The sequence below is a fragment of the Anopheles gambiae genome, chromosome X, assembly GCF_943734735.2.
Source record: "Anopheles gambiae chromosome X, idAnoGambNW_F1_1, whole genome shotgun sequence".
In the NCBI taxonomy this organism is placed as follows: domain Eukaryota; kingdom Metazoa; phylum Arthropoda; class Insecta; order Diptera; family Culicidae; genus Anopheles; species Anopheles gambiae.
Genome location: NC_064600.1, coordinates 7,773,177 through 7,787,591, shown reverse-complemented (window position 1 = coordinate 7,787,591; position 14,415 = coordinate 7,773,177). Strand labels below are relative to the sequence as shown.

The following is a 14,415-nucleotide window of genomic DNA, read 5'->3' as shown; positions in this document are numbered from 1 at the left end:
GGCAATATGTTATTTTCTTTTAACTCTTGTGTACACTTCAAATGCAAAGAAAATTCATAAGTGGAAGTAAAATAATCTTATTTTATTCGTTTCAAAACTTAAAACAAAACACTATGCTGGAGGGACGATCTGGTTGGGAAACGATTCGGAGCAGCAACGGTAGTAGTGTACTACTGGCTAATTTTATTGCTTTGCAAAGTTCTTTTCATGTTATTTATGTTCTTTTCTATCCGTAAACCTGCTCTGGCTAGGACTTTACAGCAAAAACAGCGCTTTCGCACGCGTTTACTTACCTCAATATCCATTATTTTATAGTAACCTTTCTGTTCTTTGATAAGTGTTTTACCTTTGTTTTCAATTTTCTGTGAGCATTTTCGTTCGGATAATGACGCTCACACCTTGCGAATCGCTCAGGATTTTGAAACAATACTATACAATGTTCACGCAACAAATTGATGAAAATTACACACAAACTAACAATAAACAATTCGCAACGAAAGAGTACAAATAGAGAGTTAGTCAAAGAGAAATAGTATTTCAGACTATTGTTCACGAATACTGCTACTGTTTATATCCGCAAATAGAAGCTGCATACATTGTTCACGCACCAATGCGGCACTCTCGATCTGAACACGACTGTATCTACCTGCAAAAAGGCTGGAAAGGTTTTCCGCACTAATACATCCATCGGAATAGCGCGCGCGCTCGATGTATTGCCATTGAGCCGAACGTCTCTAGCCACATTTTTATGCATTTCATTGTCTTCCATTCTCGCGCATCATGATATGATAGAAACGAGTTAAAACAGAGCAAGATAGGCAGCGCTTTAAAAAAAATCAAGAGATGCTTTGGCTAAAAATACTAAAATTAGCTAAGGACACCATCTTTTTGGTGTTTTCTGCAAAAAGCCGCGTGTATATAAAACGCCTAAGTCCTGTTTCCTTCACCAGTCAAGCTCGATAGTTGTTACGAACAAGCCACTGGAAGGAAGTCTGCCAGAGACATTCTGACAAGTGTGTACTAGTAGTGTGTGGCCAGTATCGTCGTCTCGCATAAGCCAAAGCCTTTGAAATGCGCTTCTTTGTGGTGAGTGGGACATTGAATATATTAAATTTTTGGTCAATTCAACTATGATCTGCTGAGTATCGCGTCACCAATCAACAAGTGCTCTGTTGTAGAGCATCATCAATCAATCGTGTTTACGTCGTTAGCCAGAAGCTTAACCCTTCTGGAAACACAACCAATTAACAATCAACTATTTTCCGAATGATTGAAGCAACATCTTCAGTATTCTGTGGTCAATTCTAATGTCTCACTATCTTTTCTGGATGCCTAATTTCTAGGTTCTAGCCACCTGCCTTGCTGTAGCGTCGGCCGATATAGGGCTCAAGCTGCGCCAGGGAGCAGCGGCCGGTAGCAGCAGCTACGCCGGTAGCCAAGGTGCAGTGACCATCGATTACGCACCCACCGTCTTCGAAGACACGGTCGTCGATGGAGCTGCATCCGGTGCCAGTGCCGGCTCATACGCTGGAGCCGGGTCGTACGGCGGCGCTTCCTCCGGAGCGTCCAGCAATGCTTACGCAGGCGCTGCCAGCGGTGTACAATACAACCAGGCGGGACTTTTTGGCGGTGCTGGTGCATCTGCCGATTCGTCTGCATCGGCCGGCTCATTCGGTGGGGCCGGTTCATTCGCAGGATCCAACGCTAACAGCTTCGCCAGTAGTGGCGCGTTCGGCTCTTCTTCGGCCGGTGCATCCGCCTTTGCCCAGACCAAGACGGAGGTCCGCTATGCCGCCCCAGTGATCAAGAAGAACTTCTACTACCACGTAGCGCAGGACGATACGATCGCTGAAACCGAAACCAACACCCTCACCATCACGCCCCGCAAGCACTACAAGGTCATCTTCATCAAGGCCCCGTCTGCCAGTGCCAACGCCGGTGCATCGTCCAAGGCAGCCAGCCAAACGGAAGAGAAGACGATCGTCTACGTGCTCGTCAACAAGCCGGCTAAGGCAAACGCCACTAGCGAGGCCGAGGCAAGCTCTTACTCCTCTGGCAAGCCGGAGGTATACTTCGTCAAGTACCAGGGTGCTCAGGCTACCTCTAGTTCAAGCTCTAAATCGCAATCGGGTGGATCGATTGCCATCAGCGATGCCAATGCTGTCGCTGGTGCAAATGCTATCTCTGGCGCTGGAGCCAATGCTTACTCTGGCGCTCGTGCCAATGCTTACTCTGGCGCTGGTGCCAATGCTTACTCTGGCACTGGGGCTGGATCCCGTGGTGCCGGTATCATCACTGGTGCAAATTCACTCGCTAATGCTGGTGCATTGGCCGGAAACAGCGGATACAACTCTGTCGGAGCTTCTGCCCAAGCTGCTGCCCAATCCACTGCCGGAGGACTGGCATTTACGCCCTAGTATGGCCCGCACACAGGAAGTAAGAGATCCCGAGGCGTCTGTGTTCAGCCTCAACGGCAGGAACGATGCAGCATTACTCAAGGAAATCGAACAGTCACATTGAAAAACCGAACAAGTACGAATCGCACAGATTTGACTCAAACCAGAAGTAATGAGTCGAGCTGACGGCTTCGTGATGTAACTAGTACCTTTCGAGTAGAGCTTTTCCCTCTACACGTATTCCTTTGCCTCTTCCTCTTAGTCATCGTGATCAGGGCTTTTCCTCTCCCTTTGTACATTAAACGTAAGCAACGTAAGATAGGTTTATTTTTCCCTTGAGCTCCGTCGAACGATCTGGACGTGAGTGACAGTAACGGTTTAGTAGAATGGAGTTTTGTGTGTACGTATAGTGAGAAGAAGCCAGCAATTGTATCATAATAAAAGCGTATCCACACAAACGCGCACAGACAAGATGATTTATTTTCTAGATATTCCTAGATGTTTGATGACAACCGTTGATGGCCAAACAAAGTCCAAGCGAATTACTAATGAATCATGTCAGGGAACTAGAACCACATATTATTCTTCATATTATGGTATTGTTGGGGCTTTCGTCGAGAATTTTTAGTTACGTAACAATTAGTCCTTGCTATCAGAGACTGCATCAGAGGGTCTGTATGAGAATCCAACCTATCTGGACTTGTAGGAACCCGTAGGTGACCATTGGGCCCTTGTGGCCTTGTGTTAGTGTCTTTAGGTTTAATCAAATAACTATTTCCAAATTTGGTCAACAACTCAGCAGCTTCTTGTCATCTTTCAAGCAACTTATTGGCCGCTCTTCCTCACTTAAGGACGCATCCCTCCCTTACTCAAAATGCATGAAAGGCCACGTGGGCCAAGCAGACCACGTGGACCAAGAAAGTCATAGTTTTTTGTTTATCCTGGGACCTGTTTAACCAAGAACTGGCAAAAAGATTTTGAATGTTTCCATCGTTTTGAGTTTACATCCTTTCAAGTAATTTAGAAACTTTTTTAATTGTGTTGCCTTTTATCGTACAGTTTTCATTTTCATTTAGATCCTGCGTAAACTGAAGATAAATATTTTCTACGATGATGTAGATTCTTTGAATGAACGCCGCATGTCATCTAGGATGTCTAATCTATTACGGTTTTTGTTTTTGACAGTGTTGAACAGTGTTGAAAGTCCAGATTCACTTAGATAGGAGTACTAATGGTGTACCAGTACGGTATATTCTAGGCTTGAACTCCTTACTGGCATGTTATTGAGTCGTTCGGGTTGACGACTTTACCACAGGACCACCAGTACGAACCAATACCGAACCGTTAATTAATTACCGAACCGTTAATAGGTGATCCTGAAACTATACCGGCCTTTGCTCTTATTTTCTACCATTTTCGATGATAAGAGCATATTGTATACACCAGTATCGAATCGAATCGGTTTTGAAAAGTGTTTGATCGCAGAAGACTCAAAAAGGTTATTATCACTTCTTATTCGTTTCACTGGACATTTCGACGACACCTTACTCAAGGACATGTTGTTTGTGTTTCCCAATTTGGTCAATCGTTATTCTGCAGGATCGTTAAACGGTTATCAGCTTGCAACAGGTCGTAATTTTGTGTTGGTGTGTGTTTTTTTATTGTGTAAGATTAAACTGTTTGAATGTAACTTTTTTGTTACAGCATCTACAAAGCAACCCTTCCACATGGCCGGCTTTTGTCAATAGTTGGAGCCTCTCGTCATAATGGTGTGCCAAGTGAGGTGATGTATGACACTACCGCAAGTGTCTCGGTTAGTGGGGATCAATCAGAAATGGGTTGCAAAGCCACGCACAGGTTACAGGCGGGTGAAGCCACCGAAATGTAGAAGATTTACAGCTAAGATAGTGAAGCTATCAAATAAAAAAATAAAAAAAACGCACTCACAGTGGTGCCCAAAAAGTTGCGATTATAAAATTATGAAAAACTGTTTGCCAAACAGTGATGAAGCTTAAGTAACAGTTGATTAATGTAATCGCTTCAAAACTTAAAATAAAATAAAAATTATAAAAATAGCTGTACTCTGCGATTAGCCATCCTGTTCTGATATTTGTGTTAAAATTTAGATCTAAACATAATGTTGTTCATTCTCGATAAACCTCAGCCTCTTATGCAAAACCTTTACCTATATATTTAATTATACATATTACAACACGTTCTGGAAAGAACTACTTACTGACTGCACTAACGTGATTCCACAATTCAACAAAGTACAATTTGAACGTTTTTTTAAGATAAATAATGAACGGATAAGATTGGAGGAGCCGCATACAAAAATCAAAAAGATAATTTCTCAAGCAACGATGTAACATTGCTATTTTGAACACAACTGTCAATACGTGCAAACAAAAAGGCTCGAAAGATTTTCCGTGGGAACAGTCGCGCACGCACGATTTGTTGCCATTTAGTGCTTTATTTCTAAACAAATTTTCATGCCTTTCATGGTCTTTCATTCTTGCGCGTCCAGATAAGATGGACAATGCCTTGAAACGAGGGAGACAGCGAGAGCATGCAATCAAAAAAAAAAAAACGAGATGTTTTTGCTAAAATTACAAAAATTAGCTAAGGACACCATCCATTAGGTGTTCCCTGCTAGCACTCACGGATATATAAGAGCCAAAGTCCTGTTTCCTTCATCAGTCAAGTTTCATTTTTGCTACAAACAGACCACTGGAAGGAAGTTTGCCAGAGACATTCTGACAAGTGTGTACTAGTAGTGTGCGGCTAGTATCGTCGTCTCGCATAAGCAAAAACCTTTGAAATGCGCTTCTTTGCGGTGAGTATATATTAAATTGAATATACATTGAACATTGAATATATTAAATTTTAGTCAATTCAACTATGATCTGCTGAGTATCGCGTCACCAATCAACAAGTGCTCTGTTGTAGAGCATCATCAATCAATCGTGTTTACGCCGTTAGTCCAGAAGTTAAAACCTTCTGGAAACACAACCAATCCGCAAGAATCGTCAAATTTCTGGAAGATTATTACAGACCATATCCCATGCACTCTCGTGTCATTTCTAATGTGTAATTTCGCTTTGTGTCTGATTCTTAGGTTGCAACCGCCTTTCTGGTCGTCACGTCGGCCAATTTCGGGCTCGGTCAAAACTTAGTGAGCATCGATTGCTCACCCACCGTCTTCGAAAACACGGTCGTCGATGTAGCTGCATCCGGTGCCAGTGCCCGCTCGTTCGGTGTAGCCAGCTCGTTCGGTGGAGCCGGCTCATACGGCGGCGAAGCCAGCGGTGCTGACTACAATGCCGGCTACCAGGCGCGACTTCGTGCCGGTGCTTCTTCGTCTGCCGGTTCGTCCGCATCTGCCGGATCATTCGATGGAGCCGGAACCCGTTTCGATTCGATTGCTGGATCTAACGCTAACAGCTTCACCAGTAGTGGCGCGTTCGGCTCTTCTTCGGTCAGTGCATCCGCCTTTGCCCAGGCCAAGACGGAGGTCCGCTATGCCGCCCCAGTAATCAAGAAGAACTTCTACTACCACGTAGCGCAGGACGATGCGATCGCTGAAACCGAAACCAACACCCTCACCATCACGCCCCGCAAGCACTACAAGGTCATCTTCATCAAGGCCCCGTCTGCCAGCGCCAACGCCGGTGCATCGTCCAAGGCAGCCAGCCAAACGGAAGAGAAGACGATCGTCTACGTGCTCGTCAACAAGCCGGCTAAGGCAAACGCCACTAGCGAGGCCGAGGCAAGCTCTTACTCCTCTGGCAAGCCGGAGGTATACTTCGTCAAGTACCAGGGTGCTCAGGCTACCTCTAGTTCAAGCTCTAAATCGCAATCGGGTGGATCGATTGCCATCAGCGATGCCAATGCTGTCGCTGGTGCAAATGCTATCTCTGGCGCTGGTGCAAATGCTTACTCTGGCGCTGGAGCCAATGCTTACTCTGGCGCTGGGGCTGGATCCGGTAGTGTTGGTGTTAACGCTGGTGGGACTTCATTCGCTAATGCTGGTGCATCGGCCGGTGCTCGCAGCGATGCGCTGGTTGGTTCGGGCGGTAACAGCGGTTTTAAAATTGCCTCTGCTGGAGCCTCTGCTGCAGCCGATTCTGGAGCCTCTGAGAACTGGTCGTGAATGACAGTAATGATGTAATAGGATGGAGTTTTGTTTGTAGGATTAGTAAGAAGAAGCCAGTAATTGTATCATAATAAAAGCGTATACAAACACACACGCGATTTGTTGTTGTTATTCTTCATTCTTGGGGCTGGTCTGGTGGTACAGTCGTCAACTCGTACGACTGAACAACATGCCCGTCATGAGTTCAAGCCCCGAATAGACCGTGCCCCCATACGTAGGACTGACTATTCTGCCATGGTAACAATAAGTCACTGAAAGTCAAGCTCACTTCACTAGTGGGTGGCTATAGGTAGGCCTTGACCGGCAGCGGTTGTTGAGCCAAAAAAAAAAAAGAAGAAGAAGATGTTCAATGATGACTTCTCAAATAAATTATTAGTTGAAGCGATTCGAATGCATGCACCCTACATAGTTCATTGTTACACATATTGAACATATTGAGTATTAAATTTGGCACTGAACATGCAAAACACAATATGAATCAACATACTCTGTCTATGTCAAGTATGCATGTGAGTTGAGACTCTTTAAAAAAGCCTTTAAAAATGTGTGTCATAAATGGATGTGCCCTTAAAAAAGAATCGTCTCATGAAACCCTACTTAATATGATTCCCCTTGACAACCGTTTTGGTACGCTTCCGGATCAGACTCGGAAGCGTTCGGTCTAAGGTGATAGACTCTCAAGTTTGTCCACAACAACAACAACAACAACAGGTTCGAAAGCATCCTCATTAGTATTCGAGTTCTTTCGGCAGGGGTTGGCGTCTGTACCTAAACGCTTTCCACCGCTAAAGCGTAGGCTGCAGATAAAGAGAGATTTAAGTGAGAGAATTATTCAAACGGTACAGGCGCAACCCGTCAACTGAAAAACATAAGCTCCTAAGCAAACGGGCCGAACCTTTGCCAAGAACATCAACAATCAATCGCGCAGAGCAGGAGTAGTGCAGCACCAGGTCTACCGGGGCCTCTGGAACACTCGTGAACGGGTGCTTCACCAACAGGCCCTACCACAGCCGACGGCTCCGGTAGTGGAACGGAACTTCCTCCTACCACTCTCTACCACCATTCCCCGCAAGCCACTGGCAAGGTGATCTTCATCAAGGCGACCCGTGCGACCCCGGCAGTGCTCACTCCGCTGACTACTACGGGCTCGTTAGCAAACCCGTCCGGGTGGCCGATTTCGAACGACCCCACCAGCGGCCGCCCGCGGTCGTCACCTGCGAACCAGAAGTGTTACTTCGTCCAGTATCAGGGCAAGGACGCGCGGCCGATCGCTAAAAGGCCGCACCGTCTGCAGTTAGCGTACGACGCTAACGGTGGTTGCGATGCAAATGGGGCGAGCTGGGCGTGGAGAGGGCAGGCTGGTACGCTAATGATGGTACCGGTTCGGACGATCGGTGCCGTGAATCCTGCCCACAATACCGATGCTGACCGTGATATTGCCTACGAAGTGTGACCGTTATTGGGCATTCCCAATTTCTCTAATCCGAATGAGGCAACCGGTGCGATGTTCAGACAGCTTCGGGCTGAGCGAGAGACGACGTGCGTATGATGTTGCGATGCAGGGATGTTGCAAAACCGCGCACAGTAACCGTAAGGAGTTCTGGAGGTGTTTGCTGGTCAATTGGTTTATTTATTTTCCCCACAGAGCCTGGAATTGGATACCGAATGATACACAGTAGATGGCTAGCTCAAGTGATCCGGATGACTGTAACTGGCTCCCAACAAATGTATCCTGAACACGAATGGTATTGCTCGTTATGCGAGATATTACCCATTAAGAGAGGTATGCTGTTGAGTATTTAGACTTGATCGTTGCGCGAAAAACTCGTTACCAGGGATACTCGTGATGAGCGGTTTCATTGTACATAAACCCAAATTAATAAATTGAATGAAAAAATGTTGTTTTCTACGCAATTCAATATGTCCTCTTAACAGTATAACTACGGAACAGTCATTTCGACTAGCAGCGCTTAAATTAAACTTGCTATAAGTCACAAGTATAGTAAGCCATGGGATGACAAAATTTAACCTTATTTAACGTGACAATAACAATGATCAATTTAATGACAATGATCAGTTAATGACATTTAACAATGACAATTTAACCTTATTTTGTATCCCAAATATATAAAAACCAAAATTGTTTAGTAATCAATTCCTCGTGTGGAAGTTATTTTTTTTTTTGGCAATCTCATTACAGTCAGAACATGCTGGAACGGTACAGTCCCTAAGGACTCATCAGACTAATCAATACTGCACCAGTAATGTATTGAACTGCAAACATGCGATCACAGAGTACATTGGCAGTAACATGAAGAAATAATGTAACTTAATCTTCAAAACGAAGACATTTATTCTCTTAACGTTCTATTGCTTCTTATCCGTGGACGTCATGTCGCTAAATAGATTATAAAGTAGTCTCACGAGCTTTAAACAAACTTCTGGGCCTTTAGTTAGGGTTGAAGATAGAAAGGTAGAAGAACGATGATGTGGCTAGTCCAGATCTCTTGACTCAATTTTGAGGAGTGACCATCTTGACTTGAGAATATTTTTGGAATCCAGCATAGCACTCATTAGGTGACCGCTAACTGGATGTGTTTTAACAGGAGTGCTTTTTAACTGGAGGATCGCTAACTGGAGTGATTCTCAGTTAGCGAACACTTAAACGTCAAAACATGAAACTTCCGGAATCTCGTGAAGAGAAATTTGTCGCAAATGTGCATTTTTCACACAAATTTAGGGTCTTTTGCCTACGTTTGCTATTAATTTATGCCATCGCACGAATTACTATACTTTATATCAACATAAATGAAAAAAAAAGTTTGGTATGTTTATTCCAGTCAACGCCAATCAAAACAATCAAATCCATAGAAACATCACTCCAGTTAGCGAACGTTGTTCGTTGGTGCTTGTCTACCTTTCAGTTAGCGGTCATCTACATTATAATTAAAATGGTCGTCTGATGATTTGGGACCATCATGTGGAGGTAATGTATAATAATATACATGATCTTCGAGATGGTATATCCATTTTTTTGGGGTAAGGAACACACGACTAATGAGATTGAGTGTGTGCTAAAACAAACAGTGAGAGATTATTGTCTACTTCCCATCCCTATAAAAAGCGCGTCAAAAGCTTGGCTGCAAGCTTTCATTAAACATGCGATTTGAACCCAGGACAGAGTTCATATAATGATGCGACCTAGTCCCGTTCAACAGCTGCACCACCGGACCGCTGCGACATGAGACACGCTAAACAATGGTTTTAACATTACAGTCGTGTGGATGCTATTGACGTTAACGAGCCTTTGGACGATTCCGAGAAGTGTACCGGAATTGTAAGGCGTTCGCGGCACTCAGCGATGTATTATTGCTTCATTAGAACATTAAATCTTCAACAACCGCTTCCGTTTGTCCCGAACAGATGTTGCCCCTTTTTGCGATAGAATCTTGCTTGCTTGCCATTTTAAATAGATCAATAAACAATAAAAAAACAATAAACAACCGCTCCGCTGAAGGTGCGCATCGGTTGGTATCGGGGGAATATTGTCCCAACCATAAACCAAACACCACGCCACGCCAGTGTGGCGGTTGGATTCATTTTGACAGCGTGTTGTTTTCGCTCTAATGTGCCTCCAGCGGGCCAAAGGGGGCGGCGGTTGATCTTTATTAAATCCCCCTTCCCCTGCTCCTCCAGCCTTCCCTCTTCCACTCCTTCAACTCCGAACGCGGGCTGTTTACCTGTTGAGCCGGCGATTCGATTGGCGATGATACAATCGGCGATGCATTAGATTCGGTTAAGAAGCAAGTGATTCCACCAAGATCACAGACACACACATACAGCACCAAGAATCACAAAGCACCCAGGAGCACCCGTTGCCCGCTAAACTTCAATAGTTCGAAGTTCAGAGCCAGAAGCTCCAGTATCCAACGGCTCATCCGGATGTGCTTTGAAATGGATTAAACCCTATACACAGCAACCGCGAAGGGAGTGGGAGACGACCAAAAACGCCGAGAATGATCACCCTCTCGAGGGGTTCTTAGATACACACACACACAGAGTACGCAAATGTTGGAGGGGTTTGAAGGCGGTGCCGAAATTTCTAACTAGATTCCGCCTATCATCCACCACAAGGCCCCACCCTTCCGTCGTGACAAACGATGAAGTAGCGTTAGCCGTCACTGGGTAGGGGGCCGCGCAGGCGAGAAGGAAGATGACCAGCGCGCGCGCGACGGCGACACTTTTGTTTGTCTTTTTCGATACTGGCATGAATTAATAAACCGTGATCGAAAGCGATAGGCTAGCCTGCCCGCCCCTCTCTCCCCGGGATTGGACTGGGACAGCCGGGCGGTAAGCCACGAACCTGCGAATACGAGGTGTACATATATAAGGCGCAGGTCCTACTCCTACTTCAGTGAAGTTCGATCGTCCCGGCGAGCAGACGAGCCAGTGCCAGTACTCTCCAAAGCACAGTTTCTAGGCTTTTTGTTGTTGCGTGATCGTTGTTGTTGGTGAACTGTTTGCAAGGCGTTAACACAAACATGCGCGCTTTTGTGGTGAGTTGTGAGTTGGACGGTGGGCAGATCGCAAGCAGCAGACCCTTCTGATCCTTAGCGGGCACGGGCAGTGATATTGAGCACCAGCAAGTCCATCCATTCCTGTACTGCTATCAATCCTTCCCGGGGCCAGCGTTTCGGCTTACGGCCCTCAACAACAATCAACCAAAAGCTTTTCAATATCACTGCCAGCGTCTGCCCTTAGGTCCTGAGGCTTGGCCCGGTCATTGCGCGTCAGTAGTGCGTACCTAATCGCTGCGCTTTCTCCTCTTCGTTTCGCAGGTTTTTGCGGCCTGTCTGGCCGTTGCGTCCGCTGACATCGGTTTGAAGCTGCGCCAGGCGGCGGAGGCCCGTGCAGCGAGCAGCTACGACGTCGGCCAGCAGTCGATAACGGTCGACTACGCGCCGGCCGTGTTCGAGGATACCGTCGTGGGCGACAGCCGCTCGTACGCGGACGCCGGCGCCTCCGCCGCGGCATACTCGGCCGGCCCGGGCAACGCCGTCTTCGATGCCGGCTACCAGGCCGGGCTTCGGGACGCCGCGTCCTCGGGCGCGTCGGCTTCGGCCGGTGCCGGTGCGGTCAGTGGCACTGGCTCGCGCTTCGGTGCGACCGGTGCGTACTCTGGTGCCGCCGCTGGCAGCTACGCTGGTAGCGGCGCGTTCGGCAGCTCGTCAGCGGCCGGTGCGTCCGCCTACGCCCAGGCCAAGACGCAGGTGCGCTATGCTGCCCCGGAGGTCCTGAAGCACTTCTACTACCACGTCGCGCCGGAGGAGCCGCAGGCCGAGGCCGAAGCCAACACGCTCACCATCACGCCCCGCAAGCACTACAAGGTCATCTTCATCAAGGCCCCGACTGTCAGCGCCAACGCCGGTGCGACGTCCCAGGCCGCCAGCCAGACGGAGGAGAAGACGATCGTCTACGTGCTGGTCAACAAGCCCGCCAAGGCACAGGCCGGTGCGACCGCCGACGCCAGCTCGTTCTCCTCCGGCAAGCCGGAGGTGTACTTCGTCAAGTACCAGGGCGCACAGGCCGGCGCGAACGCCAAGGCCGCTGCCACCGCCGGTGCCACTGCCGGCTCGTTCGGTGAGTCCGTCGTCGACGTCGGTTCGCTCGCCGGAGCGTCCGCCGGTGCGAACTCGAACGCATACAGCGCGTCCCAGGCCCAGGCCGGTGGATTCGGCGGCAGCAGCTTCGACGGTTCGTACGCCGATGCCGGTGCGTCGGCCGGTGCCACCGCCGGCAGCAACGACTACAGCTTCAACCTGCGCTCGAGCGACGTGTCCGCCGCCTCGGCTGGCGCGAGCGGCTACAACGGGGAGTTCGCCGCCAACGATGCTACCGTCGGGGCCGGCGTTACGGCCGCGTACGATGCCGCTGCTGCCAGTGCTGGCGCAGTTTCTGGCGCTGTCAACACGGTGGTCTACTAGGGCCCGGTGTAAGCCAACCGACGCTAACAAGCATAACCGAACCCAAAGCCCCCTAGAGTGTTGTCTCGAGACAGTGCACGACAAAGACTGTACGCCGAGATCGGCCAGCGCGCCGATCGGAGGAGTAGCGACTGGGTCCGTCAGACTCCAGGATTCGGAATAGAAAAGGAAGGCTGCCATGTCTCACCGCGGCACAGTGCTGAATTTTCAAATGCGACCAATACACTTTGCAGTACTCGCCTGCGCTATCCCCTATTTTTGATGTGCACTTACAGATGTTTCCAAAATCGAGCCTAAGTTCAATAAAATGAATCTTTTTTTTTACATTAATGAAAGCCCGCTTCGTTTCACCTATGACTGATTGGATATTGGAATTGGGGCGCTGGGGGGAGTTTGTAAGAAAAACAATGAAAGGTTTCACACGACGCGCATACGTCACACGGTACAAGAGCTACCTAAGAGCTGCTCCAAAGATGTTACATAATTTGCTTCGAATGGAAAAGCGCTGATGATCCTGTTTGTTAGCAGATTGAAGCGCAACGCCTTTGGCTTTAGCAGAGATGTATACGAAACAGAGAGAGAGAGAGAGAGAGAGAGAGAGAGAGAGAGAGAGAGAGATACAAAAAAGCGTTATATCTGTTGATAACCGCTTCTCCCGACGCCCAAAGATGACCTTGATCTATGAGAATCGTCGTGGCGTGCCGGCCGGACGGGGCAGATGCCCCAAAACAGGTCTGACGGGTATTTGGAGATCCACGGTCAAGCTCGTTTTTGTTGTTTTTTTTCTGCTTCTACTCCTCGCTTAATTCTCTAAATGGTGTTTTGATCGTATTGTCAAGCTCTCGAGTCTTCCCACTCTGCTTTCGGTGTTCAAGTATATCACACAGCCAGAGTCTCGGATCGGATCGGGGTATTGTAACATCATCATTAGCATACGCTTCATTATTAAGGAGGCCTCCTCTATGGGGGGAAGGGAACCACCGCAACGTGTCCCCTGTGTCAGGTGTCGGCTTGTGGCGTGATCTTTTGTTTAACCCCTACTGATCGGTAATATCTGCTAGGAGCCGAGCTCATCAGAGCCTGCAGTGAACGATGGGGTAAATTGTTTTTTTTTTTTAATGGGCCACGCGCATCATTGACCGCACTTTGGGCAGACGACACTCTGACGCGCCGTGTACTTCCGAATGGTTCAAGAGCACAGCGGTAGTCTTGCGAGGAACAGGAATTGGGCGGGTCATGGCCATGCGGTCAGGTGAATGGGACGTTCCGCACACGATTTGCAACATCCTGAGCTCTGAGATCTGAGATTTACGAAATTGATGTATGTACTCTTCCCGAACTCTTGTTCGTGCTGAGTTCGTGGTTTGGGTGCTCGAAGTTATCGAAATCAACTGGACAACCCCTTCTTTGCAAGTAAAGTCCTACACAGGCGGAAGTAGTGAAGTGCACTTAAATTCCTTCCTCAGTTCCTCAGGTAGCCAGAAGTCCTGAGGTAGGAAAACTAAATAGGATTCATTTTGGATTTATCGGTAAAGGATATAGGATCCTCCTTGATCCTCCCTGTTAGGCACCAAAGTAGCAACACTCCCCCCCCCCCCTCACCCTCACCTCGTCACCCTCTACCTTCAGTAGATACTGAAAATGAATAAACATTCGCGATTAAGATTATGACCTAACCATTTTGGGTCAACCGATGTCCTTCGAAATGCTTGGAGAAGCGTGAATCTTTTTTTGCAATTTTTCGGTCAAATGCTGATTTGACCACGAAGCTCCCAACTCGACGCATTTGATGATCAAAACATTAAGCAACAGGGATACCCTGGGAAGCTCCCATCGATGGATGGATATCTTTAGATATGTTGCAAACCAAATAAAAAAT

The 14,415-nt window shown here is 47.6% G+C and overlaps 3 protein-coding genes across 3 annotated transcripts; all 3 read left to right on the top strand.

Annotated features, from left to right (window-relative positions):
• Positions 1 to 937: 937 nt before the first annotated feature.
• On the top strand, positions 938 to 2,858 carry LOC133393805 (fibroin heavy chain-like). The gene is made up of 2 exons (XM_061660412.1): positions 938 to 1,086; positions 1,344 to 2,858. Exons 1-2 carry the CDS (start codon positions 1,072 to 1,074, stop codon positions 2,415 to 2,417), a joined length of 1,089 nt encoding a protein of 362 aa, XP_061516396.1. The 5' UTR covers positions 938 to 1,071; the 3' UTR covers positions 2,418 to 2,858.
• Positions 2,859 to 5,085: 2,227 nt separating this feature from the next.
• LOC11176145 (fibroin heavy chain) lies at positions 5,086 to 6,633 on the top strand. Its single transcript, XM_003436945.2, has 2 exons — positions 5,086 to 5,232; positions 5,515 to 6,633. Exons 1-2 carry the CDS (start codon positions 5,218 to 5,220, stop codon positions 6,547 to 6,549), a joined length of 1,050 nt encoding a protein of 349 aa, XP_003436993.2. The 5' UTR covers positions 5,086 to 5,217; the 3' UTR covers positions 6,550 to 6,633.
• A 4,327-nt stretch (positions 6,634 to 10,960) lies between these two features.
• On the top strand, positions 10,961 to 12,871 carry LOC1271806 (fibroin heavy chain). Its single transcript, XM_310660.6, has 2 exons — positions 10,961 to 11,108; positions 11,391 to 12,871. Exons 1-2 carry the CDS (start codon positions 11,094 to 11,096, stop codon positions 12,534 to 12,536), a joined length of 1,161 nt encoding a protein of 386 aa, XP_310660.6. The 5' UTR covers positions 10,961 to 11,093; the 3' UTR covers positions 12,537 to 12,871.
• The last annotated feature ends 1,544 nt before the right edge of the window (positions 12,872 to 14,415 follow it).